Raw genomic sequence first — 27,208 nt, 5'->3', positions numbered from 1 at the left:
CTGGATCTCATAGAAGAGATTGCTTGTAGACAGCCGGGGGAAATGGAAAGAAGGCATTGAGAGGAAAGCAAGGTAGCAGCACAGGCAGTTGCACAGATTGTATCACTCTCAGAGAAGAAGAAATCCTTGAACTTTTCGTGCTCGATATTGGAAATGAGAGTGGAGGTAGCAAGGGAAAGGGGATTGAGGAGACAGTTAGTCATAGGTAAGGGGAGCCATGTTTGTCCTTGCCCTCCAGGGTAAGTAAGAGGGAGAAGGAGGGGGGTGCAGGATAACAATGCTCATATAGATACTCCACAGATGCATGGATGCTCATCTTAAAAACATTGAGAAGCAATTGTATTTCTAAAGGCAGAAAGCTGAAGAGTTAAAGATGGCTACCTTAAATTTCTTTTGCCTTTGGAAAGCTTATATGAAGTGTCCAAAGAACCCAAACAGTGTGCAGGGTCATGGTGTAGTTACTTACATTATAAATGATTATACTTGCATTTTTTAATTTAACATGTTTGGTTTATTTGAACTATTAACCACTCATCCATCATTAGACTAATTCCTGGTTAGGATCAAGAATTTAGCTGGCAAATTGAAAGTGTTACCGCAGTCTTATGGTGTTTTTTAAGTAAATCACTTGGATGATTCCTATTATAAAGAAGGAAAGTCACATCTCTGGTCTGTGCCAGAGGAATCCATCTAAGCTGGGTGACAGCTAGGATGCTACAGTTAATCTTAGTGTCCCAGGGTAGGACCTATTGGCAATGGTTCCTGTTGTGGAATACCATTCCATGACCAATGGCAGTGTACATGGGTAGCTGTAATTGTTCTTTGGTTTCAACACGTTGAGAGATACTATATTCATAATATACAATCTACATGGTATAATATGCATGGTATCCTGTAGTAGTGAGTGAGAGCTACTGAGCAGCCGGGGTTGTGGAATACTGTTAGGGCGCTAAATTGGGCCATGTAGCACCCATTGTTTCGGCGCTACACGGCCCCTCCGACATCCAAGATGGCGTCTTGGATGCGCACGCACGTTTCCTGTGTGACGTGCACCAGACGCCATCTTGGTATAGGAGTTAGCGCATGCACTAATCCCGAACGCTGGAAGCATGTAAAGTAGGGAGAAAATGGCTGCAATCAGTGTGCAACGCTGATTTAAAGTGATACACACAATTTTGGACCTTAACGCTCAACTCAACGCACAGTCTTACCCTCGACCAGCTAAACGTTTCTTAGTGCCTGAAGGACCCCCCACCAGTGCTATTTAAACAGCCATGCAGGTGTTGCAAGTTAGTTGCTGGATTATTGCTTCTGGCTGCTGGAGGAAGTGTTTTTTAAAGCTCCCTATTCTTATTGAGAGTTCCTCCACTACTTTTGAGAGTGCTTTGGCAGGAATTGCCTTACAGGTCGGAAAGTTACAACCCTGGTGGAACAACATTCCTGCCAACCATGGGCGGTCTGCTAGGGCTCCCGTTGGGCATTGAGCATGACTGGGAGCATGCAGAGAGGCCACGCCCAGCAGGTCAAGCTGCGAGGAGATGGAGGACGAGAGGGTGCAGGGCACTGAGCAGGAGGCCCTACCCAATGAGGGCCTTCAGGGATCAATTCTCTTACCTCAACATGACCAAGGAGGATTGCATCCGACGCCTGAGGTTCACCAAGGAAGCCGTCACTGCGATCTGTAAACTGGTGCGGCCACAACTGTACCCTCAGAGCAGGGCGAGGACAGCATTGCCTGTGGCTGTGAAGGTCACCGTGGCACTGAATTCCTACGGCTCAGGAGCATTTCAGGCCTCTGCTGGCGACATTTGCAACATCTCGCAGTATGCAGTGCACTGCTGAAGAAGGGAGGTCACAGATGCACTGTACCACATGAGGAAGAGGTTCATCACTTTCCCTCTCGACAGAGACAGTCAGAACGAGCGAGCATGGGGGTTCGCCTGCATTGCTGGCTTCCCCATGGTGCAGGTTGCCATGGACTGCACACATATTGCCCTGCGTGCTCCGCATATCAACTCTGCTTTCTTCGTCAACTGAAAGGGCTTCCACTTCCTCAACGTGCAGCTGGTGTGCGACCACGCGCATTGCATCATGGAGGTCGATGCCCACTACCCTGGGAGCAGTCATGACACCTTTGTCATGCAGCAGTCCAATGTGCCAGCTATCTTTCATCTGACTCGGCAAGTCAAAGGCTGGCTACTGGGCGACAAGGGCTATCCCCTCACGCCGTGGCTCATGACACCGGTCAGGAACCCACGCACACGTGCACAGCAGGTCTATAATGAGAGCCATGCTGCCACACGCAACATCGTGGAGCACACCATAGGCCTCCTCAAACAATGCTTCCGCTGCCTAGACCAGTCTGGAGGAACTCTGCGGTACTCTCCTGAGTGGGTGGGCAGACTCGTGGTGGTCTGCTGCATGCTGCACAACCTCACCATCATGAGGGACCAGCCTTTGCCACCAATGACTGCAGAAGATCCTGAGCCAGAGGTGGAGGAGGAGGCTGGGGAGGAAGAGGCAGAGAAGCAGGACGAGGAAGAGGCTGAGGAGGGGGTGAGCTGGAAGAGGAGGTGGAGGAAGACGCAAGGTTGCAGCAGGAACCATACGCCTTGTCTGCAAGGGCTGTGCGTGCTCGCCTGATCCGTGCCCGCTATCAATAATTGGAACTACATCCCCCAACTCACCAACAGTCCTACATTCCCCACCTTTCCCCTCCCACAAGACAATCAAATCGCCCTCCATCAGATTAAACATTGGTGTCCGTCTCAGCTCATTGCATGAATAAAAACCATCACCAAATGCCAAATCAAACTCTAATTTATGGACTAATAAATGAAAATATGCGAACATAACAGAACTATTCACCCTTGGTGCTTTTACCTATCCTAGTGCTCCAACGAGGTGCTTCCCCAGTGGCTGGAGTATGGGTGGTGGAAGTCTGCTGGCTTTCAATGGAGGAATGTCCAGATGGCCTTGGAGGATGACCTCGAGCAGCTCTGGGCCTGGAGGGCCCGGCTTCAGACTGTATCATCTCAGCATGGGCTGTAGCAGTCCGGCCTGGTTGGCCGACAGGCAACAACAGGGGCACTGGCGGAGTGGCAGGGGTGGGAGCAGCAATGCTGTCGTCCTGAGAGAGGACAGCAGATCTGACTGCCATGGCTCCACTGCCACTCTTCCGGGGTGGCGCCTCAGCACTCCTGGTGATTGGTTAGAGAACAGATTGCTGGAGAGCTGTGATGCCCTGGAAGCCCCATTCCACAGTGGTCCCCAGAGCCATGATAGCAGTAGTCTGAGCTTCCAATGCAGCAGTCTGAGTAATAGTGCGGCTTCAGTGTCCTCCTCCTTCTCCTCCTCCTCCTCCTCAGGTGTCACCAAGTGTTCTTGGGTATCTGCAATGACAAAGGGAAACGGGTTGAGTTGTGGAGTGGGGAGAGGAGCAAGTAAGAGGTGCGTACTGGCAGCGTGTGCAGCACGTGAGTCAGAAAAGATTATGGGAGGAGGGAGATGTAGAAAAGGTGAAGGATCATTAGATATGCAGAGACCCCCTTGACCGGGACTTCCAGCGGGGCACGTTATAACGGCTGCAGCGACGGCCCGCCCAATAATCTGTAGCACCGTCTCCTCTAAGGGGGTGAGGACGTCTAGCCTCAGGTCCCTCCTGCTGCCGGGTGTTATATGCCACCTTCTCCTGCAAGACAGAGGAAAGTGTGTCAGTGAGTGTCCTGCAGGGTGTGAGGGTGATGTGCCTGTCATGGTCGAATAGCTGCCAGTTTGTGTGACTTGAGTGGTGGTTGTGTGGCCTGTGAGTGTGTTATTATGTGTGGGTGAGATGCAGCATTGCATATGGATGGCAGTGTTTGTTGGTGGGTGGGTGACGGGAGGTATCGTGCATGGAGTATTGGTGCAGTTGGTAGGATGTGCCACTTGACACTTGCATTCACTCACCTTGACCACTCGTGTCAAATCATTAAATTTCTTGCGGCACTGCATCCATGTGCGTGGTGCAATGCTCCTCGCATTCACCTCCTGTGCCACGGCCTGCCAATACCTACGCAGCTGTAGTCTAGACTGTCTCCGGCCACCCTGCGGGTACATGGCTGCCCTCCTCTGGTCCACACCTTCCACCAGGGCCTCCAGAGCATCGTCGGAGAATCTTGGTGCCCGCTCTCTTGCTGGTGCAGCTACTCGTGATGCCATTCTCCCTTCTCCTCCTTGGCTGGGTATCTGCCATTGGAAATGTGGCTGCACCTTTAAGTAGTGCAGGCAGCTGATGACATGCGCTGTCCACACCCCATTTCCAACTTCCTCATTCTCCGGGCAGCCTCTCAGCAGCGAGGGCTGCGCCTGCTGCACAGAGATTTCAGGGTAAGTAGCAGGCAGCTCGAAGTTCACGTGCTGCCTGCGTAGGGTCCGTTGGGTGCGGGGTGGCACGCTACCATCGCCCAGAACAGACCCTTATCCAATTTTTCACCCTTAGTGTGTTGTGTTTGGTTGTGTGACCAAGACCTTTACCCTATTTGGGTAGACAAGGACTAACCACCCTATCGGCTGATATAAAGATGGTTACACCGGCCATGGAAGGAGCATTCACGTTACGTCCTGTCAGACTGTTAATCAGTGTCTGAATCCTTTCACCAATTCACACTGTTCTCCAAGATTGTGAAGATACGAAAACAACAACCTTCATAGCCACAGAAGTGTCCAGATCGATGACTATAGCTGCAGGCACTCATGCAGTAGGTGGCAGTTCGTGATTTAGATTCTGAGTACAGCTACCTGAACCAGAGTGCAATGTGAAGATTTAATTGTGCAGTTCCTAATTTTAAAGGGTGAAGAATATGTTGGTGCCCACGGTTTCCAAGAAAGAAGAGAGTGGTCGCTGCGTCACCTTGTTTGCCCTCATCGGATTGCATACCAGTTTCTAAGCGCTCCCAGTACCCTCATCGGATTGCATACCAGTTTCTAAGCAGTCCCAGTACAGTACGTCTGTCTACACAGGATTTGCGCTGGAGAACAGCCAGTGACTATTTGAATAAGCCGGCCCATTAAATTTTGGCAGGGACAACACTGCAGAGCATCAACTGTTGCAAGTCCTGCCTCATTTGCGCAAATCCACCGCAATTCGTTGGTTGGTGTTTCGGGGCCATTTTGTCTAACTCACTTTGTAGTTCCTGAAATACAACTGCCCCTATTGGTTTGCTATTGTCTGCAATCTTGACCATTTTGCATTGAGCTTCTAAATCCAAGGCGTTAATGTAAATTAGAAATAGTACGATGATTTTCTGGATGTCACGCTGCACCTGTTGCCAATAAGAATAGATCTTCGGACACAGCAAGAAAATGTTAGGACTTCTGTGCTCTCAATCACAGCTTCTCCTAAACTATGCTCCACCTATGTTGGTGGACAGGAATATGGTATATCCATAGACTGGTTTTATGTTGCCATTTTAATTTGTTACAGGTTGAAATTATATAATGGGCTCAGATAGGATGATCCTCATGACTGAATAGCCCACTATGATCAGTGCCTAGGTTCACATCCCATACTCCAGAACAAGCCACCTTCTTTCACCAAAGGAGTGACAAAGAGAAAAAAAATCTGAAAAGTTGGGGGAAAATGCAGTCTTATTTTATAAAGAGCTAAGGGCAACTAACTAGTTTTAGATTTTATGGGGAGGAGCAGAACCTTCCAACTGAGAATCTTCAAATTCCCTTCAAAGGCACAAAACAGTCGAAGAATGGCTCGGGTTGACAGATTGCTGTGTGCTCAATATGGGAGGGTAAATTTTTGTAAATTTGTTGGCAATAGTCCAAAGAGTGGAACCCCACCTTGTTCAGCTTAATGTCTCACATAGAACATATATTACATTTAAATGTTTGTTTCTGATGAAAATTAATGATGCATGTTTGGGTAGGAAAGTTTTCTGGAAGACTTTCCCATTACAGTGTCTTCAGCAAAAAACTGAAATGCTGTCAGACATTATAGGAACATAGTTCCCCTGAAAATGAATACTGGAACACCTGTTGCAATCTGAGGGGAATAATTATGTGAAATGTACATTACAGACCCTATTAGTATTGCATTTACATTGATATGGAGGGCACTTTTGAATACTGAGCAAGCTTAATCCTGGATTTTAAATCTAGAAAGATATAGTTGCAGCCGGAAAGCACAATTAGATGTGCTTAATTTGATTTGGCAGCCACTTGAGTGATATGTTAAGGACAATAAACATGAGATCATATGCACGTTTTATCCTTAATTGGAAAAAACTTGATTCTGGACAGGTGCCGAGTACTAGTCAGTACAGAAAGGAAACTCAGGCTAGAGAGAGAGCGAATATTATACATTACCAGGTTTTGTCCTTTATCCATGAACTGCAATTTTCAAAAAAAAATTAATAACCATAACATTACATTGTAACAAACTCTCATAATAAAAACTAATAGGAGGTACGGTACGTAGCAGAGTCCCAAAAATGTGTTCTGAAAAATTATAAAATATTGCTTTGTTCTGAGACTTTGGGACTATCAAAGAATGACTTACCTTGCTCAGTGTGTATCTAGGCCTCAATCTGGTGTGCAGTGACGTACAGACTTTAGTTCACAAGAAAACAGCCTATGGCCTTATTGTTAACGATTGCATTGAGATTGTGGCTTTGACTGAAATTTGGCTCAGGGGTGACTACACCTTGTCCCTTCCTGAAGCCTCCTCTTCTGGCTATACTTTCCATCACCTGTCCTACACAAGCCACTGCAGTGGTGGTGTGGCCCTTATCACCAAATCACACCTTGATATCTTCCCCATTCCACTTTACCTTCTCCTCCTTCGAACACCTCACCTTGTTCCACCCCCTCACCTCTTCTTAAAAATCCTTGAATGCCTACCACCAACCAAGCTCCACACTGAGTTTCTCCCTGAGATATCCTCCCTCCTTATTTGCCTCAGCCTTTGCACTGAGCAACTCCACAATCTTGGTGATTTCAATCTCCATCTTGGTTCACCTTGCCTTCTATGCTCTGATTTCACTGTCCTCTTGCCCTCCCTAAACTTCTTTCTCCATATAAACTCAACTACCCATATTCACAGCCACTCGCTTGACCATGCCATTTCACGTGGCCTTTCTACTCCCTCAATCTCGATCAAAGACAAAGCCATCTCCAACCACTTCCCTATATCGCTTGCTACCCTCATCCCCAAATCCCCTTCCAACCCTGCTTCCTTCTGTGTCCCCCCTGGAGAAAACTCTCCACCAAGTCACTTACAACAGCACTTTTAAACTCCCAACTACCATGCTTTTCGCCTTCCATTCGCCATGATACTTCTATAGTTGTCGATCTACTCAGCTACTCCCTCAGCTCCACTTCTGATACCCATGTCCCCAGTAAAACTTTTATTCTCTCCCGTCCTGGATAGACCCTCTGGTATGACCCCCATCTTCACTCCCTCAAGTGCAAGGGCCGCAGACTTGAGCGTATCGGTCGCATAATTGGTTTAGCCGTCCATCACCAGATCTGGCTAGACCACATCAAGCACAACCACCTCATTCTCCTCTTCCAAACAGTCCACTACTCCAGGATCATCCTGGAGAGCAAAGATAACCCTTGGCTTCTTTTCTCCGCTACCAATGGTCTCCTTAAACCCCTTTCCCCTGCCTCCTCCACCCTCGCCTCCAACAACAGTGTGAGAAGCTCATTAAGACAATCTGCAGCTGCCTCTGCTGCTTCTCCCCTTCCCGAACCCTGATCCCGCTTCCTTCCCTAGTTTCTCTCCTATCTCCTTTCATACCCTCGCCGAGCTCATCTTGTCCACAAGACCCACCTCCTGCTCCATTGACAACAAATCCCACCAAACTGCTGACTACCCAACATCCCTTCCTGATCCCCATGCTAGCTTGCATTGTAAATGGTTCCCTCTTCTGAGATACTGTCCCTCTCCCATCCAAAACAGCCGTCATCACCCCCCACCTTAAAAGCTCCACCCCCGACCCTTCTGATTTTGCAAACTACTGCCCTATCTCCAACCTCCCTTACTTTTCAGAAGTCTTTGAACACGTTGCCTCATTCTAAATCTGTGCCCATCTTTCCCGCAACTCCTTGTTTGAACCTCTCCAATCAGATTTCCGCCCCGGCTACAACACTGAAACGGCCCAAATCAAAGTTACAAATGACATCCTCTGTGACTGTGACCATGGTGCATTTTTTCTGCTCATCCTCCTTGACCTCTGTGCAGTTTTTGGCGCAGTCAATCACACCATGCTCCTCCAACTCCTCTCCTCCATTGTCCAGTTCAGTGGGACTGCACTCATTTGGTTCTACTCTTACCTATCTAATCACAGCCAGAGAATCTCCAGCGATGGCTTCTTTTCTTGCCCCTTTACCATTACCAATGGAGTCCCCTAAGGATCTATGCGTGGCCCCGTCCTCTTCCTCATCTGTATGCTATCCACTGGCGACATGGGGTCAGCTTCCACATGTATGTGGACGACACACAGCTCTAACTCTCCATCACCTCTCTCAACACCTCCACAGGCGGAAAATGGGGGAAAGAGATCCAATTTAGGTGCCAGACTCCCACGCCTAAACAGCACCAGAATCATGTCCAACGCCCTATTGGTTTGGACGCTGTAGATGCGTCCCTACCGGTCGCCTAAAATAGGCGTTAGGCCCCTTCAATTTTCTAATTTCTAAAACACCTGTTTAGCGCCCAAACCAGAAATTGGCTTGTCCTGAACACAATAGGAATCTGGTTTCCTGTGCTTAGAATTACCTGATCTGTATCCGGCCTAACCAACTGTCCTTAAAGGAACCGCTGGAGACTGCCACCAAAAAGGTAAGTTTAAAATAAATATATTTGCCTTACTGTGGAGCCAGCAGGAACACATTAAAATTGTGGGCTGCTGCCAGCCAACGGTCAGCTCCCCTCCCAATTGCCTCACCCTCCAGGCTCACCATAGGCCCTTAGCCAGCTGATCTTACTACCCTACCCTGCCGTGAGTAGTGCCCGTAGCTTACCTGTACTATATTAAAGAGGCTGCAGACCAATTTTGTGTGGTCCTGCCGCTGGCCTCATTAGGCATGTGCTGCATCTGGATTGTACTCTGATTCGATCACAATCCAATTTCTAAATCCATACCCCATTGTCATTCTGTTCCGTGAAACTACAGAAGTTATGTTTATGGAATAACAACACCTGAATGAGTGTTTAGTTGGCTCTGATTTTTAATGAATTGTGTTGAGCTTTGTATAGTGGTTAGAGTAGTGTTAACTCCCACTGATCTGGGACCGAGCCACAGTTCCTTTCGTTTTATTCCTGATAAACCTCAGTTAATCGCAGCCTTTTTTTGTTGACTTTGTTGATAGTGTTCCTTTTCATTCAGACCTTGTGTATTGCCTAATCATCACCAATCTGAAGTACTCTCACACCTCCCTGCGTGCTACTCTTTAATGATCAACTTTGACAGTACTGGCAGTACTATACAAATCACAAATGGCAAAAGTAGTACGTCAGCAAAACAGAATTTATACGTAATATGTTCCAAATTCACACAGTAGCATGTGATCAGCTACTTTTTAAAAAAATTGGGTGTTTCCTATTTTTGGGGTATGTGTATTATAATTTCAACCCCATTATTGCTATTTTATGTATGTGTATATCCTCGATCATCAAGGCCAAGGATAACCGTGTTGGAAAATGGAATCTTTTTCAGTTTACATCAATTAAAATATCAAGGCCTTAAAACATTGGTATTGACATCAACTTCTTCAATGGCTCAGTGGATAAGTGCATTTCATGGTTGATGCTGAACCACGTGAATCAGGAAGATTTCTATATCTTAATTTTAAAAACTCTTGAGTTGAGCCACATTTTCTTTTGAGTTGTTGAATTTGACATTAACTTCAAGGGGATTATAGTTCAGTTCTAGCAAATTTAAGTGAGTAAACTCATCGCTGTTTAACTAGCATTAAAAGTCGCAGTTACATTTTCCATTGTCAAGCAATGTTATTCCGTTTGGATCAAATTTCTGAATTAGAAGCATTTTTACAGAATTTGCATTACTATTCTGTCATACCTAGTTCATGTAGTCCAATATTTCACTAATGCATATGCTGTATATTTACTCTAAACAATTCCTACTCCTGCCCGTCCAGAAAGAGCCTCAAAATTAGCTTTGCCAACTGTGGTTTAGATGATGAAACCTCCTGGAGGTTGTTCGACTGGGAGGGCCATTTGAAGGCGGGAGATGCATCTCCCGCCTTCAAATGGCTCTCCCAGTCGAACAGCCTTTTTTCCCGAATATTTTGATAACTAATAAACAAAAGTGTTTAAAGAAAATGAAAAAAACACATTTTTTGTTAATACCCCTTAGATTTTTCTCCCTGGTTGCTCATAGCAGTGTCCAGGAGATTCATTTTTAATCCCTGGAGACTCCAGGACAATCCTGGAGGGTTGGCAACCCTACTCGAAATGGGTGAAAATACAAAGGAAGATCCAGTCCTTCATGACAAAGTAGTGAAGATCTTGTTCTATGCATCTCAGCACGCTGATAACACCATTTGAAGTTGCCAAGAGAATTCAACATTTTTTTGCTTGGATTTCATTCTTTGTGTTAAATCTGAAGTTTAAATTTTCTTACACTAAATCAGCATTTATCTACAAAACTTTATGTCTCCAAGTTTTATTTTGTAGCAGGGAGAGTTGGGATTCACACAGCCTCATTGAATATCTACATCTATTGCTAGATTATGCTTGGGATCAGCAATTCAGGACACCACCCGCAATTAAGGACACCACCAACAAGAATATTTATAAGGCTCCTTGTGATAACTCAGCAGGTTTGTTCAGTGAGTAGCTCAGTGATACAGACCATGTCTGTGCTGAGTTAGCTGATCAGCATTGTAGCTTTAAGCGCGGAACAATTAGCCACAGCCATTAGGGTATTTGGCTAGGTTTCCCAGTTCTAATGGTATCCAGTGAAACCATGAGTGTGTGGATGTTGACTAAGGATAGGATGGGGCTTTGATGTAAAGTGCCCCCCCACCCCCCCCCCCCACCGAGCAGTCAACATTCATTGTTTATATTCCTACTTGAATGATATATACTCGGGTAGGGTACTGGAGCATACCCAGCCCCCATAAAGCCACAGAAACGGGTCAGTAAATTCAGAGAAAAACTGACTAGAAAGAAAAGTAAGAACACCTTGTCATAGGAAACAATATCCCCTTTCAGAGCTTAACCATGGACCGCAGATTTACTGAGTTTGGTGTGGTCTTAGGAATCCTAAGAATTAGTCTATATCCAATTCACAAACCAACACACCTAAGGAAAGTGAAGCTGGATTAGGCCCAAATTTATCTCTCTCTGTGCATTGCAAATCTGTTCAGTGAGCTTGATTAGAGAAACACATGTTAAAAGAAAACAAGTTGGGACTACCTCTAGTGTTTTAGTCAGCACATGACGTATATCAGAGGGGCATCGGTGCCATTTATACTTACAATTTCAATGTAAATCAGCTGCAAATATTCGAGAGAGAATGCATTATTCTTCATCCCATCAGTTTTGGTTCAATTTAAATCCCGAACCCCACAATTTTGAAGATTGGGTTCTGATATACTGTCTCACTCAATCTCTTAAAGGTTGTCATTTTAGGAATGCATAGGGAGTTTGGTCTAAATCAGAACATCCAGTACTTTTCTTTCCAATCTCTTCAAATTTCACTAGGGTTTGGTATGTACAAATATTTTTGATGAGTAACTTAATGCATTTCATTACTTGTGCTTTTTATTTGTTCTAGATAACTGTTCAAGCATTAAAAATATCTTTGGTATTTTTCATGTTGGAATGAGCATTGCGTTACACTAATTAATACCAATGTAAGAATGCTGCAATATGGAACTTTTGTGCACACCAGACTCTTCATTAGGCATTAAAATCTAACAGTGTAGCTATGGTGTACAAAGGCTGTTAGAAAATGATTTATTTATTTTCCATTGTTAAAATTTGGCCCTCTCAAAAGTTTTCCACATTGAGCGATTTTTGAAGGGTGGCATGTCTGTTATTTGAAGTTATGGAAAATTGCTGGCCAAAAATGTTTTTTTTTCCACCAACAAGAAATCATAATAGTTTGATAAACTAATGCTGGCAAGAATTGTTCCTATTCTTATTTGTAGCACTTCCTGTTGTTTCACATGTTTGGCTGCTGCTGACAGACATGCACCAACTGCTGACAGTCTTTTTATGTCATCTGTTCATTTCTCCATTTAAGCTAAATTTTCAAAAAAAAAAGCGTAATGTTTTAGGGTCATTGCTTTGTGACCATCATGTTTCCACCCTCCTGTAAGCAGTGTTTCCCCCGCCCAAATAGTTATTCTTGTCCCTTTGCTTAATTTGTAGACTTCATTGCGTTGGATGTTTCCTGTCAACCTGTTTCCTCCAGGGTTCAAAAGCCTCACTTTGTACAAAACCGGTATGAGGTCTTGTGGAAAAGATGATGAATACCATGTACCATAAGTGGCAGCTGCACCCAGAGTAAAGGAGTTCCCTAACATTACAGATTTTTTCCAAAAATACCACGGTGTAATAAAAAAATAAAAAACTAGGTACACCGTAAATTGTCATTGATGGTTAACTCGTGAAGTGCTGAAGCAAGTTTAACAGCGAAGATCTTCTAGAATATCAGGGATTGTCATGAAAATGAGCTTATTGCTCCACAACAGAAATAGAATCTCCCAGTCATTTTTCAATGACTAAAAAAATTAAGAAAGAAAGCAGATTGCTGGAAATCACAGAAAACGGTCAGCCAAAATTATATAATTTTATTCTATATATGCATAGTGCATGTGTCTGTGGCATCATCCTGAAATGCACGAGTAAATCAAAAAGCATAGAATGAAACAAGATTCCACGACCCCCCCCCCCCACACCTTCCCAGGTACTAGTGGGAATTTTTCTAAACCATTCAAAGAATGTTACCTTTCCAACTGGGTTTATTTTGGATTACTGACCAACTGGGCTTTTTTTAAATTTCACTAAAGGCCATCTATTAATCTAACTCTTGAGTGGATAATTCAGCCAGAGTGTTTAGAGGTTGTGCCACAGTTCACTGGAAGAATCTAAAATGTACAAGGTCATCAGGAGCACCAGAATAAATGAAGGTACATTTAACTTAATTTTTGATGAGGTTAAAGCTAAGAATGATCAGTCTATAGTAACATTTAACAATCAGTTTTAACTCAGTAATGCTATTTTCATGCTATTATTTTCATGCCAAATTTACACTGACAGTGAAGTAAGGTAGTGGTGAAAGTTATATAAAACAGCCATTACTCCAATTTGGATGCATCATCTCAATTTATCTCACCCAAGTAGGCAGCTTTGGTGGAGCTGGAACAGCATTAACTCCAGTCTGATGAGGTGAAGCCAAAACAGATCCAGTGTCCATCACAGCATCGTGATGTTCATTGAAAGCTTCCTCCATCTATTTATCAAGTTGTGCTCTGAATTTTGGAAGAAAGCAGAGTGCCCACTGTGTGTGATGTGGAGATGCCGGTGATGGACTGGGGTGGACAAATGTAAGGAGTCTTACAACACCAGGTTATAGTCCAACAGCTTTATTTGGAATCACAAGCTTTCGGAGCTTTCCTCCTTCGTCAGGTGACGAAGGAGGAAAGCTCCGAAAGCTTGTGATTCCAAATAAAGCTGTTGGACTATAACCTGTAGTTGTAAGGCTCCTTACATTTGCCCACTGTGTGTAACAAGGGAAACCTGGTTATTGCAAGTGAGGCAGAGTTACTTAATGTGCTTCATTCACGCTGGACTAGTACATATAACACAGGCATTTGTTTCTACAGTTAGGCCCTGTGCTATATATTTTTTCAAAAAATAAACTATATAGAACTCATTGTGAACAGACTTTTACAGTGGATTTGTGCCGTCAACCTTTGCTGCCAATGGTACAATACATGTATAACCTGCAGTAATACAGCTTCTGCCTTCTAGGTATGCTTAGTACTGCAACAACAGGTGGGCACTGTCGTGAAGGCATGTTGAAAGTTGGGCATGTGAAATATTTACGGTAAATGTTAACATTTATAGAGTAAATAAGGAGAAACTGTTTCCAGTGGCAGAAGGGTCAGTAACCAGAGGACACAGATTTAAGGTAATTGGCAAAGGAACCAGAGGCAACATGAGGAAAAACAAATTTACGCAGCGACTTGTTATGATCTGGAATGCACTGCCTGAAAGGATGGTGGAAGCAAGTTCAATAATAACTTTCAAAACGGAATTGGATAAATACTTGAAGTGGATAAATTTGCAGGGCTATGGGGAAAGAGCAAGGGAGTGGGACTAATTGGATAGCTTTTTCAAAGACCAGCACAGCTACGATGGGCCGAATGGCCTCCTTCTATGCTGTATTATGATTCTATGATTACCATATCATCCTGTATATGATCAGTTCCACATCTATATGTGTGACCATCTGTCATATTACCATCTCCCCCATCGTGTACACACACAACAGAACTTTTACTGCCATAATTTCACATTGTTTGTCAATAATCTGGACTATTAAGAGTTCCATAACTATAATGCTATACCAACACCCCTCCCATTATGGCAACTTCTCAGAATTATTCGAATAAAATACATTGTACAAAAGGTTCCAAAGGAATCACATTGGCCTCTTTCATGAAATGACCATGGCAAGGTTTGATCCCACTAAAGCGCTCTTATAACAGCATATCCAGTGTCTGTGTTAAAATCTTTCTGTATTATAAGCGCAGATGGAGAACCCTATTATCACTGCAAATCTTTCAGATAATCTTCAGGCTATTTCCCTATGGTCTGTTTTATTGCTCTGCATATTATTATCCTACAGCCATTCTTCTACATACTGAATAGTATGACTTGTGCTGTTTTTATTCAGCATAGGTAATTTTGGGTTTGACCAGATTACATATACTGTGGTCACTGTCGTTTAGAGTTAAAGGAAAGTTAATCAGTTAAATGTCTGTATGAATATATGGTGCTATAATTATAATGAGCTCATAACTCTATATAAGTGCTCCTAAATGTATTACCTTCTGACATTGTGCATGCAGGAATATTATCATTAAGAGGAAATAAATGCCAGGAAACAACAGAAATAAAAATAAACACATAGATTGAAAGTGAAGCTGTCACTGGGAGCCTGGGAAAGGGGGGAGTTGGGGGGGGGGTGGGGTTTGGTGAGGGGAGAAGAGGACAAAAGGGATGGTCTGTGATAGGGTGAAGGGCAGGAGTGATTAAATGACAAAAGGGATAATGGTCAAGGGTACCCACAGTGGCCGTTGGCCAAGAGCAAAGCTGTAACAATACTAAAGTGTTGAAAGAGGAAGCACTGCTGTTGGTCTGGGACCACTGACAGTACCGCCTGAACCCATCCAGGTTTAGTCACTCAACATGACACCGTTAGGAAAATTGGGCGGTGAGTTGTTGAAGCAGCACCCGGTGGTGGAGGAGATTATTGAAGAAAAGCTTAAATGGGCTTGGATTCATTTTGAGGAACAATTTTACCAAAGTAAAATATTATTAAGAGAGTCACAAGATTAGATTGGGCAGGAAATTGCTCCAAGCAGCAAACGAACGCCACTTGCTGCTCCATAGATTTATACTCACCCACAAACTTACTTTTTTTTTATTCGTTCACGGGATGTGGGTGTCGCTGGCGAGGCTGGCATTTATTGCCCATCCCTAATTGCCCTTGAGAAGGTGGCGGTGAGCCGCCTTCTTGAACCGCTGCAGTCCGTGTGGTGACGGTTCTCCCACAGTGCTGTTAGGAAGGGAGTTCCAGGATTTTGACCCAGCGACAATGAAGGAACGGCGATATATTTCCAAGTCGGGATGGTGTGTGACTTGGAGGGGAACGTGCAGGTGGTGTTGTTCCCATGTGCCTGCTGCTCTTGTCCTTCTAGATGGTAGAGGTCGTGGGTTTGGGAGGTGCTGTCGAAGAAGCCTTGGCGAGTTGCTGCATTGCATCCTGTGGATGGTACACACTGCAGCCACAGTGCGCCGGTGGTGAAGGGAGTGAATGTTTAGGGTGGTGGATGGGGTGCCAATCAAGCGGGCTGCTTTATCTTGGATGGTGTCGAGCTTCTTGAGTGTTGTTAGAGCTGCACTCATCCAAGCAAGTGGAGAGTATTCCATCACACTCCTGACTTGTGCCTTGTAGATGGTGGAAAGGCTTTGGGGAGTCAGGAGGTGAGTCACTCGCCGCAGAATACCCAGCCTCTGACCTGCTCTCGTAACCACAGTATTTATATGGCTGGTCCAGTTAAGTTTCTGGTCAAAGTTTCTGCGGGAACATCCTCTAATGCGAACCTGAAAAGAGTCCAGCGTTAACTCCCGCGAACCTAGGACCTATGTTGCCGACAAGAGGATCACTCCCTCCCCTCGACCAATCGGATTGCAACATTGTTGACAAGCCGTGAAGAGCCAAAACCTTGAAGTGCAAGTTACAACAATAAAATCAATTGTCAAAACGGTTAGAGACAGCGAAATAAAGAGAGGATAAGAAATATCGAATTAAAAGACAAATTAAAGAGGCAGAAAGAAAAAGTAAAAAAATAAAATTTGAATTTATTTTTAAATGTCCAACAACTATTAAAATCACAATAAATTAGACTCCACATTTTTAAAATTTAATTTTTAGTCCCAGAGAGGTTGTTTGGCAGTCATCTAGACTTAATACGCTGTTAAAACTTAGTTTAGACCTGAGATAACTGAGCATACCTGTTTTGTGGTGAGATTAGTTAATTTCCAGCTGGGCAAGAGAGCAAGTTGGTGCCGGTCTATTGATTCCATTGATTGCGGCCGGCGAGGTCCCTTTCAGCTGTCAGATCGCCGACGAACCAGGAAGAGCAAGTTCCAGATTTCCGCCTTTGACTGCACATGTGCGGTCGCCGGACTTGCTCTTTCATTTTGCCACTAATATTGGTGAGTGCAGTTAGGCTCACCATTATTTTAAAAGCAATTTCTGGCCCAGTGAGTCTATTTTTTCCCCTCATTGATTTTATCCCCTAACTTCCTCTTCTAAAGACACTGATTGCTTTCTGGGGTATGGCTCCTTAGGCAATGGTTGCCCTTAGAAGTGGCCAACATTCAAGTTTGAGTCCAACAATGAATGTCAAGCAACCATAAAGGCATCCCAGTTGTGCCTAACCCTGTCCCCTGCCCATGTGCACACCTGCATACGTCCAGCAGAAGTCACTGGATAGTGATCAGGCATTGGATCCCTGACTGATTTTCTCCTCCCTAACCTAAGGGAATAAAGCCTGGTCAAAATCTAGGTATATATTAACGACATTTCTCCTGTTTTCCGAGTCAATAATGTCTTCAAAAATGTGCTAACCAGTTAGCTAAATTTGACCTCCTCTTCCTGCATCCATGCTGACTGTCCTTTAACAAGTTCTGTTTATCCAGAATTTAGTTCTCTCAAAATCATTCAACTGATGTTAAATTTACTGGACTGAAAAAATACAAAGGAGGTTTCTCAGTTCCTAATTCAAATTTTGATAGTAATTGTAGATATTTTGGCTATAAATGGAACCAACATATGCCGGTTGTTTGTTGAGTTATGACAAGTGTTTATTGGAAGCTGAAGATAGAAAGGGTTACAGCTCTGAATGTTTGGACTAAAAATTGGGTCCCAGATGCCCTTTGGTCCTGTTAAGTTAGAACTTTTATTTCTTTCACTGATGATTTCTCATACCATTTTTGGAGAAGCTATTTTGAAGATTAAGTCTATTCTTTCCACATCTAATTAATGAACCTGTGGTGAATAGCATTTAAGGATAGGCTAGATAAGTACATGAGGGAGAAAGGAATAGAAGGATTTGCTGATAGGGTTAGATGAAGTAGGGAGGGAGGAGGCTCAAATGGAGCATAAACACTGGCATAGACCAGTTGGGCCCAATGGCCTGTTTCTGTGCTATAAATTTTATGTAATTCTATGTAATTGTAAATATAATTAGTACCTGTGCTTATATTTACATTACAAGCTGGATAATTAACTTCTATTTTCTTTTATTTATTTGATCTTTGGATGAGGCTGCTCTAGTAGCTGTTGCTTTGCTCCATTTCCTTTGCTTGATGTTCCTCTTACTGGTGGGTTTACAATTAAAACCTCTTTACTATAGGTTTAAGAAAGTTGCCAGACGATTCTAAGTCCAGCGTATATTTATAAACTAATAACCAAACTTGTTTGTTTTAATTTACTTACTAAATGCATTAGAAAAATTGTTAACAGGCAAAGACTAGAACAAATACGGAACTGTTTCCTACTTCAGGTCAGAGCTTTCACAGGATTAACATAGGCAGATTTTGCTGAAAAATTGCAATATCTTTTCTGTTTTCTTGTTCGACAAATTGTTTAATTCTACCCTCACATCATATTTTATCCTATCCTGTAACCCCTTGTCAATCACTAGAGGGTCTGACCAGCTGTTGAAGGTTGTTGAGCATGCTCTGTGCATGTGTTGAAATATGCAAGCAAAAAGTTCTGCCTGTTGATAGTCATGTGAGCATGCAGTACAACCAACCTTCGGACTGGTCACTGTGCAGTTTGGTACAGTAAAACTGTATATATTTATTGCTCAAGTTTCTCAATAGCTTTCTAACATTGAATAGACATTTCCCAGGAGGTTTGCAGTATAGAAGATAATGGAAGGAAATTCAGGGACAATGGGATTGGTGTGTTCCAAGCGTTTTGCCACAAAGAAATGGTCCACTCCCTATACATAGTCCAGGATGTTGGGGATAACAATGGACGTAGCCAAAGAACCCTGATTCTGACGAACGTGATTGGAAGGCAAAACTGAAATAAAAAAGCAGAAAATGATGGAAATACACAGCAGGTCAGCGAGCATCTGTGAAGGAAAAAGAAAATTTATGATGTCTTGAGTATGTCCCCTTCATCTGAACACTGCCTGTTTTAGCACCTCAGTCCATTAATGGAAGACTGGATTAGACTGAGATTTCCAGACTGAGTTATGTTATTGTTTTTACTTGAATCATGAGGCAATGTGTCTTTCCTCAGCATAGTTCCAAACCTCTAACCACAAAGGAATAATCTATTCTCTACACATGGCCTAGGATACTCGGGATAACAATGGATGTAACAAAGACATCCCAACTAGATTTGCCGACCTTCCAGGATTGGCCTGGAGTCTCCAGGGAATGAAGATTAATCTCCATGACACTGCTCCGAGCAACGCTGGAGAAAAATCAAAGGGGCATTAAAAAAATTGTTAACAGGCAAAGACTAGAACAAATACGGAACTGTTTCCTACAGGCGTTTCTGCGGACGCAACCGAGACTCCAGGATGGTATGTTGCCTCCCTGGTGCAAGGGTCAAGGATGTCTCGGAGCGGCTGCAGGACATTCTGGAGGGGGAGGGTGAACAGCCAGTTGTCGTGGTGCATATAGGCACCAACGATATAGGTAAAAAACAGGATGAGGTCCTACAAGCTGAATTTAGGGAGTTAGGAGTTAAACTAAAGAGTAGGACCTCAAGGGTAGTAATCTCAGGATTGCTACCAGTGCTACGGGCTAGTCAGAGTAGGAATGACAGGATAGCTAGGATGAATACGTGGCTTGAGAGATGGTGCAAGAGGGAGGGATTCAAATTCCTGGGACATTGGGACCGGTTGTGGGGGAGGTGGGACCAGTACAAATTGGATGGTCTGCATCTGGGCAGGACTGGAACCAATGTCCTAGGGGGGGTGTTTGCTAGTGCTGTTGGGGAGGGTTTAAACTAATATGGCAGGGGGATGGGAACCGATGCAGGAAGTCAGTGGGAAATAAAGTGGTGACAGAAGCATAAGGCAGTAAGGGAGAGTGTACAGAACATGACCGGACAGATGGTCTGAGAAAGCAGGGCAAAGACCAAGGGAAGTCTAGATTAAACTGCATTTATTTCAATGCAAGAAGTCTGATGGGCAAGGCAGATGAACTCAGGGCATGGATGGGTACATGGGACTGGGATGTTATAGCTATTACTGAAACATGGCTAAGGGAGGGGCAGGACTGGCAGCTCAATGTTCCAGGGTACAGATGCTATAGGAAAGATAGAGCAGGAGGTAAGAGAGGAGGGGGAGTTGCGTTCTTGATTAGGGAGAACATCACGGCAGTAGTGAGAGGGGATATGTCCGAGGGTTCGCCCACTGAGTCTATATGGGTAGAACTGAAAAATAAGAAGGGAGAGATCACTTTGATAGGATTGTACTACAGACCCCCAAATAGTCAACGGGAAATCGAAGAGCAAATATGTAAGGAGATTACAGACAGCTGCAAGAAAAATAGGGTGGTAATAGTAGGGGACTTTAACTTTCCCAACATTGACTGGGACAGCCATAGCATTAGGGGCTTGGATGGAAAGAAATTTGTTGAGTGTATTCAGGAGGAATTTCTCATTCAGTATGTGGATGGCCTGACTAGAGAGGGGGCAAAACTTGACCTCCTCTTGGGAAATAAGGAAGGGCAGGTGACAGAAGTGTTAGTGAGGGATCACTTTGGGACCAGTGATCATAATTCCATTAGTTTTAAGATAGCTATGGAGAAGGATATGTCTGGCCCAAAAGTTAAAATTCTAAATTGGGGAAAGGCCAATTTTGATGGTATTAGACAGGAACTTTCAGAAGTTGATTGGGAGAGTCTGTTAGCAGACAAAGGGACGTCTGGTAAGTGGGAGGCTTTCAAAAGTGTGTTAACCAGGGTTCAGGGTAAGCACATTCCTTATAAAGTGAAGGGCAAGGCTGGTAGAAGTAGGGAACCTTGGATGACTCGGGAGATTGAGGCCCTAGTCAAAAAGAAGAAGGAGGCATATGACATGCATAGGCAGCTGGGATCAAGTGGATCCCTTGAAGAGTATAGAGATTGCCGGAGTAGAGTTAAGAGAGAAACCAGGAGGGCAAAAAGGGGACATGAGATTGCTTTGGCAGATAAGGCAAAGGAGAATCCAAAGAGCTTCTACAAATACATAAAGAGCAAAAGAGTAACTAGGGAGAGAGTAGGGCCTCTTAAGGATCAACAAGGTCATCTATGTGCGGAACCACAAGAGATGGGTGAGATCCTGATTGAATATTTCACATCGGTATTTACGGTTGAGAAAGGCATGGATGTTAGGGAACTTGGGGAAATAAATAGTGATGTCTTGAGGAGTGTACATATTACAGAGAGGGACGTGCTGGAAGTTTTAACGCGCATCAAGGTAGATAAATCTCCGGGACCTGATGAAATGTATCCCAGGACGATATGGGAGGTTAGGGAGGAAATTGCGGGTCCCCTAGCAGAGATATTTGAATCATCCACCGCTACAGGTGAGGTGCCTGAAGATCGGAGGGTAGCAAATGTTGTGCCTTTGTTTAAGAAGGGCGGCAGGGAAAAGCCTGGGAACTACAGACATCTGTAGTGGATAAGTTGTTAGAGGGTATTCTGAGGGACAGGATCTACAGGCATTTGGAGAGGCAGGGACTAATTAGAAACAGTCAGCATGGTTTTGTGAGAGGAAAATCATGTCTCACGAATTTGATTGAGTTTTTTGAAGGGGTAACCAAGAAGATAGATGAGGGCTGTGCAGTAGACGTGGTCTACATGGACTTCAGCAAAGCCTTTGACAAGGTACCGCATGGTAGGTTGTTACATAAGGTTAAATCTCACGGGATCCAAGGTGAGGTAGCCAATTGGATACAAAATTGGCTTGATGACAGAAGACAGAGGGTGGTTGTAGAGGGTTGTTTTTCAAACTGGATGCCTGTGTCCAGCGGTGTGCCTCAGGGATCGGTGCTGGGTCCGCTGTTATTTGTTATTTATATTAATGATTTGGATGAGAATTTAGGAGGCATGGTTAGTAAGTTTGCAGATGACACCAAGATTGGTGGCATTGTGGACAATGAAGAAGGTTATCTAGGATTGCAACGGGATCTTGATAAATTGGGCCAGTGGGCCGATGAATGGCAGATGGAGTTTAATTTAGATAAATGTGAGGTGATGCATTTTGGTAGATCGAATCAGGCCAGGACCTACTCCGTTAATGGTAGGGCGTTGGGGAGAGTTATAGAACAAAGAGATCTAGGAGTACAGGTTCATAGCTCCTTGAAAGTGGAGTCACAGGTGGATAGGGTGGTGAAGAAGGCATTCGGCATGCTTGGTTTCATTGGTCAGAACATTGAATGCAGGAGTTGGGATGTCTTGTTGAAGTTGTACAGGGCATTAGTGAGGCCACACTTGGAGTACTGTGTACAGTTCTGGTCACCCTATTATAGAAAGGATATGATTAAACTAGAAAGAGTGCAGAAAAGATTTACTAGGATGCTACCGGGACTTGATGGTTTGACTTACAGGGAGAGGTTAGACAGACTGGGACTTTTTTCCCTGGAGAGTAGGAGGTTAAGGGGTGATCTTATAGAAGTCTATAAAATAATGAGGGGCATAGATAAGGTAGATAGCCAAAATCTTTTCCCAAAGGTAGGGGAGTCTATAACGAGGGGGCATCGATTTCAGGTGAGAGGGGAGAGATACAAAAGGGTCCAGAGGGGCAATTTTTTCACTCAAAGGGTGGTGAGTGTCTGGAACGAGCTGCCAGAGGCAGTAGTAGAGGCGGGTACAATTTTGTCTTTTAAAAAGCATTTGGACAGTTACATGGGTAAGATGGGTATAGAGGGATATGGGCCAAGTGCAGGAAATTGGGACTAGCTTAGTGGTATAAACTGGGCGACATGGATATGTTGGGCCGAAGGGCCTGTTTCCATGTTGTAACTTCTATGATTCTATGATTCTACCTCTTTATTAGTTATAAAAATATTGGAGATGGAGAAAAAAGGCTGTTTGACTGACAGTCAAGAATCATCCAATTGCTAACAGAGTCTTATTGCTTTCCACTTGGCATGGGAAGGCAGTGCGTCGTGAGGATAGATATTTTGAGCAACCAATGGTGGGAACATGGGTGTGGGGCAGTTAGAGGCAGGAGATCATGTGATGAAACCTCCAGGAATACATTCGACCAGAGTTGGCAACCCTAATGTCCCCAACATGAAAGTGATTGGAGGGCAAATGTTAAAGCTGCCTGTTCTCTTTCTGTTGATGACTGACTGGATTAGGCTAAGATTTGTTTCTTTATCACCTGGATTACTACATCTGGGATTGATCCCAGTTTGTGAGTCTTGCTTCTAAGTTTGACTTAATTGTTTAAAAAAATTGTTAGCACAATTTTAGAACCATCATTTTTCCTTAGAAAATTTGAAGCAAGTGTTTTCTGAACTGAAGAAAATAAAGGTTTACGATAATTTACCTTTGCCCCGAAAAGTTTACATCAAACCAAGACATAGTTGGCTACCATGAGCTGTGTGGCATCTTCACTTCCAGGACATGAAGTCAAATACACGTTTCATAAGAAAATTCTATTCAATTAGATTTTTTTAGTAAATGGATTTTTATTAAGGATGCAAAGTACTAAATTCAAACCTTTAAAAAATGCAAACTTGGATAGATCAGGACTTTATAATGTCGTAAAACAAAAACTGATCCTACAAGGAAAACACATACTATGTTCTGCTTTTTATGTTGGTTTAGAACGTCCACTAAATCATGGAAGGATTTTCTGAACAGAAACATCCAATGTCAAGCTTACACCAAATTGCTTCACTTGTTAGTTAGTGGACAAGAGTGGTCCAAAAGCATGACTTTCCTGTAGCAATTGAATAACCAGTAATCCAGGAATCAATGCCTTGAGAGGAAATGATGCACCTACAGCAGGAACACACATGCAGTACAAAAATTGTTTTATAAACCTTGGAAAATAAATCTATTTATTTCAAGTATATTTATTTCCGTGGCCGTATAGAAGTACCGTTTATCGAGAAAAATAAGCAGGATTAGATGCTCATTACATATGGTATTATACTTAAAAAATTACCCCTTATTCAAACCCTACCAACACAAATTATGTTTGCTTCAGCCTCAGCTTCCTTTCAGTTGTCAAGAATCAAGACTTAGGGGATTTCAAACTGGCTACGGTGTTTTATAGAGGCCTGTCTAGCAAGAACAAAGGATACAGCAACTTTAAGGAAGGATATTCATTATTTTCTCCACAGAAATAGCATTTACGCAATTAAAGTGCACCTGGCAGGCCACAGAAATTACATTACTGGCTTCTGCAGTCCATCTGCACGCTGGCTGTATAGACACAGATAACGATAGATGCAAAAGGCTCCTGTCTCACTTCCTGTTGTTCCGGCTGCTTTGGGAGGAGTGCAACCAAAGGAAAAGCTAGGGGCAACTTGGGCTGTTAGTAAGCTCTAAACTTCAAGGAATTAGAGAATCTTCAGGTTTCTTTCGCTGGTGAGAACATACACAAGTACCTCATGGTGTGGTGTTGCTTCTTCGTGCATCAGGTAAGAAGTGCAGAATGGTTTTGCTGCTATTTAATATTGGGTAGCTGCAAATATCATCAGTTAAGAAGTTGAGCCTGCAAATAGAATGAAATAAGTTGTATTATGTAAGGTAGGTCTTGAATTTAAAGAAATTATTTTCCAAAATATTTATACCTTATATAAAACCATTAAAAATTATAAGCTAAGATCACTATACTCACTCTGGTTCTTCAGGCTGTGTTGATCAATGGATGTACATGTTAATCAGTTGTCTTTGACTTTATGAAGCTGCAGTGCGTATTAGTGTTAGAAATGCACGAAAGGTTTATGTAGCCTGCTGTTTGTACCTTCTAGGTTGAATGATGCTGTTGTGTAAAATTGCATCATATACAGGGTCAATAATGAACATATTTTGGCAAAGAACAGTAACAAATGGAGGAAATTGTTACAAATAGTCTGAAATAAGTTGCAGCCTTCAATCGGAATAGTACGTTGCTTGAAAACAGGAACTCATTTGCGGTCTTGCATATTGCAGCACCTTCTGTGGTTTAACCCTTTTGAGTAGTGAGTTTGCTCAGCTTTCAGTCTGTTAAATTTGAGCATTTGTGGTGGATTGAGCATTTGTGGCAGGTTTGCTTGTAAAAGTAGCAGTTCTGTAACATCCTATGATTTTGTCCTGTTCAACATCTTTCTGTTAGTTGGAACCTATTGCATATCAAGACAGTGGTAAATTGCAGAATTAGCCATATCAGATGCAGTACTGCTCTGACAGCAGTGAATAGGTGGAAAAAGAGAAGTGATGTTCAAGTCTGACTGGGATCCACGGGTTAAGGGCGACTGGTGCTGCGGTCAATATTAGGGCCTCAGTTTGTTGTCAGCTGCTTTAATTATGCTGAAGCTACAGGGATGTGAATAGACCTATCAGTTCATCAGTTTAACCACAACAAAAGATCCACTGCTACAGTGCAACATGAGTCCTCCAGCCCTGAGATTAGTATTTTGTACTGTTTTTGTGCTAATACCCAGACTGACTGTGTTAAGCTGGCAATCCACATCCCAGCCCCAGAATTGGTAGGGTAAGAATTTCCTGAAAACTTGTGCTGAAACAATGGCGTAAGTACAATGTAATGTTGATTTTCAGCACAAAATGTGGAGATGCCGGTGATGGACTGGGGTTGACAATTGTAAACAATTTTACAACACCAAGTTATAGTCCAACTATTTAATTTGAAAATCACAAGCTTTCGGAGGCTTCCTCCTTCATATTCACCTGAGGAAGGAGGAAGCCTCCGAAAGCTTGTGATTTTCAAATTAAATAGTTGGACTATAACTTGGTGTTGTAAAATTGTTTACAATTCAGCACAAAAGATCAGGGAAATTCAGGTGTAAGTGACTTCTGACCGTTTTCACACTACGACTGAGTTTCCTTGATCTTTTGCCACTGCTCCTTAACATAACTCCCACCCCCATCCACAAAAGACTGGAGAACATGGGTTTCCTGCATTTCCGCCCGTTCAGAACAGGCTGTAAACTTACGCCGAAGAATTTAAGTGCAGCAGGACCCAGAGTCATATTTCTGATGTTTTATGGTGATTTTAAGTACTTTTTTAAAAAAATCTTCTCACTCAGACATATGTTGTATTTTGTGATTCTTTGAAGCATTTTTACGGCATCAGAATGAGTTGCAATAAAAATTGAAAAGCTTCCATGATTGCATTTTTAAAAACATTTACATAAATAATTGTTTGATGGCTTCAAACTATAATTTTCACACGTAAGAGGGACTCAAAGAAGAAATATGGCATAAGTTCCGTGCATTCCTCGGGCCCGATCGTTTCTGCTGATTTCTGCTTGTTTTATGACGGATTTTACGTTCCAGTATATGCTGATGAGATTCTCAGGAAAATTCAGCACAAGTTGCAGAAGTCAAGATCGGGGTAAATTTCGGTGTAAATTTTGGCGTAATTTGCTGATTGTGCCGTTGCAGAAAATTCTGGGGTGTAGAGTTTACAAGTTTATACTGCTTCACATATGATTAAAATCCAATCGCTGAGGCATGCAATAAGGGCACTGGTGACTTTCACTGTACTTCTAACCTTTGGTGTGACATCCTGCGAGAAGGCAGGGAGGGGGCGAAGGGAATCAGAGTTTCACTGCTGTATATTACCCAGTCTCATTCCAGAATGATACCCAGTCTCACTCCAGTATAGTACCCAATCTCAATGCAGTATAATATCCAGTCTTATTGCAGTATAACACCCAGTCTCAGTCCAGTATAATACCCAATCTCACTGGAGTATAAAACCCGGATTCACCCCCATATAATACCCAGTCTCACTCCAATGTAATACCCAGTCTCATTGTAGTATAATACCCAGTCTCATTGTAGTATAATACCCAGTCTCACTGGAGAATAATACCCAGTCTCACTGGAGTATAAAACCCGGATTCACCCCCATATAATACCCAGTCTCACACCAATGTAATACCCAGTCTCATTGTAGTATAATACCCAGTCTCACTGGAGTATAATACCCAGTCTCACTGGAGTATAATACCCAGTCTCACTGGAGTATAATACCCAGTCTCATTGTAGTATAATACCCAGTCTCACTGGAGTATAATACCCAGTCTCACTGGAGAATAATACCCAGTCTCACTGGAGTATAATACCCAGTCTCACTGGAGTATAATACCCAGTCTCACTGGAGAATAATACCCAGTCTCACTGGAGTATAAAACCCGGATTCACCCCCATATAATACCCAGTCTCACACCAATGTAATACCCAGTCTCA

The 27,208-nt window shown here is 43.3% G+C and overlaps 1 protein-coding gene across 2 annotated transcripts in view; it reads left to right on the top strand.

Moving 5' to 3' along the window:
* The window catches only part of arhgef3 (Rho guanine nucleotide exchange factor (GEF) 3), a 308,969-nt gene that overhangs the window by 121,636 nt on the left and 160,125 nt on the right, over positions 1-27,208 (top strand). The window contains exon 1 of one of the 2 annotated variants that reach the window (XM_067998759.1): positions 24,282-24,432. The exons of the other annotated variant lie outside the window; for it this stretch is intronic. Coding sequence (XP_067854860.1) covers positions 24,403-24,432 — 30 coding nt within the window. The 5' untranslated portion in view covers positions 24,282-24,402. Of the gene's footprint in view, positions 1-24,281; positions 24,433-27,208 lie in introns of those variants that run through there. 2 annotated transcript variants of the gene reach the window in all.

This window comes from Heptranchias perlo, chromosome 17 (genome assembly GCF_035084215.1).
Source record: "Heptranchias perlo isolate sHepPer1 chromosome 17, sHepPer1.hap1, whole genome shotgun sequence".
NCBI lineage: Eukaryota > Metazoa > Chordata > Chondrichthyes > Hexanchiformes > Hexanchidae > Heptranchias > Heptranchias perlo.
The sequence above is the reverse complement of the archived record's forward strand: the minus strand, read 5'-3'. Positions and strand labels throughout refer to the sequence as shown.